At 33.2% G+C, this 1,679-nt stretch overlaps 1 protein-coding gene across 1 annotated transcript; it reads right to left on the reverse strand.

Moving 5' to 3' along the window:
* Positions 1-2: 2 nt before the first annotated feature.
* LOAG_15328 (major facilitator superfamily transporter) lies at positions 3-1,626 on the reverse strand (the record flags this gene model as incomplete). Its single annotated transcript, XM_003150820.1, has 4 exons — positions 3-313; positions 686-818; positions 1,099-1,248; positions 1,462-1,626. The coding sequence occupies 4 exons, from the start codon at positions 1,624-1,626 to the stop codon at positions 3-5; spliced, it is 759 nt and encodes a 252-aa protein (XP_003150868.1).
* Positions 1,627-1,679: the final 53 nt, after the last annotated feature.

Here is a 1,679-nt window from a genome sequence, read left to right on the forward strand (position 1 = left end):
AACTAAATGTGGTAAAAATGCCAACGATATGTAACAAACAGAAGAAAGCCATAAAATCCACTAAGGCTTACCGTAGGAGTGAGATAGCCAACCATCACTGGGCCTATGATCCCAGCGATGCATGGTATTGTATTGCCAATACCTAATATAGGTCCAGCAAATGCTGGTGCGATATCAAGATAACTGACCATATAACCGGAATACTGTATTCCAGATAAACCAATACCAAGGGTAAGAAATATGATCACTAGGATCTCCTGACCACAACCGCAATAACCGCTAGCAATGAGAAATACAGCTTGACTTCCAAGTGCTGTAATTTCAACAGTTATACTTCAAAAAGAGTAAATTAGCAGGCTTTTTCTTCATTATCATACACGTCTCAAAAATGAAGCAAATCAGTATCTTTTAAAATATAATACCATTATGATTAATTCATAAATGCATATAGATAATTAATATTCATCCTACATATTCATATCACAAAAACGAAATGTTTTGCTGAAACAATCTAAGAAATGGTCAAATAACCATCATAAAACATCAATTACAGTATTACAGGATTGCTAATATTTAAGTTAGTTATGCTCAAACTTGTGATCATTATTTCTTACTATTGGTACTTCTCATTAATTTTAAACTAATTTGGAAAAATATAATACCATAAGTTTTAAAATAAACCTACAAACGATCATAGCAATACGTCGAATTGCTATAGTCGATAAGACATTTGCTTTTTGTAGTTTATCGGCGGTAAAACCACCCAAATTCATACATACAAAATATGTGAGATATGGAATTGCTGTTAAAAATCCAAGCTAAAATACACTAACTTAATAAACATTCTATTGAAAAAATGTTTTCAGGATCGGATATCCAATTAAAGAATGGTACGATGTCAAGCGTTAATTTTTCGACGAGCTTAAATAAAGTCGAATAAAGCTCAAATCGATGAAAGTGCTTTTCACCTAATCAGTTTGCCCTTTTTTTTTTCAGATACGACAAGTTATATTAGATCATCTGACCATTTACGCTATGAAATATCAAAAATGCTATTTGGATAGATCCATTTTATGAAATTATAGAAAATTAACGAACCGAAGCAAAATCTAATCCCAAAACATCATTCATGAATAGCGGAAGAGTGGTTATCATCATGTGGCCACCCCAATCACCGGCAAAATGACCACAGAATACAGCCCAAACAGGAACCGACTTGAATATTGCAAGCCATGGCACTGGTCTTTTCTGAAATTAAAATTAGAACACAATTAGAATTTCAATTCTTGAAAATGGCATAGCTGAGCATACTGGATATTCTCGCATATGAACACTGATTCGTTTTTCTTTATCTTTCTTCATCACCTAGCTAATGCTGTATCATTTTCAATGCGAAATGTTCCGGTTTGCAAAATTTCGGTAACTAATTCTGAAGAAAATGTGTTTCGGAAAAATTACTACCTTCTTGGAATCCGGTGCTAATATGTCAGCTAACGAATTTTCAATATAGTTTAGCTCTTTCTTAGAAATACGTTTACTATGTGACGGTCGATCCGAAACATAGAAGAACCAAAGAAAACACCATAAAACGCCGGCCGTACCTAAAAAAGTATGTTTGGAAATCATATCAGAAATGGTTCCTTGAAATATAAATTATTTATAATCAGGCAAATTTCAGG

The sequence above is a fragment of the Loa loa genome (assembly GCF_000183805.2).
Source record: "Loa loa unplaced genomic scaffold supercont3.1807, whole genome shotgun sequence".
Taxonomy (NCBI): Eukaryota; Metazoa; Nematoda; class Chromadorea; order Rhabditida; family Onchocercidae; genus Loa; species Loa loa.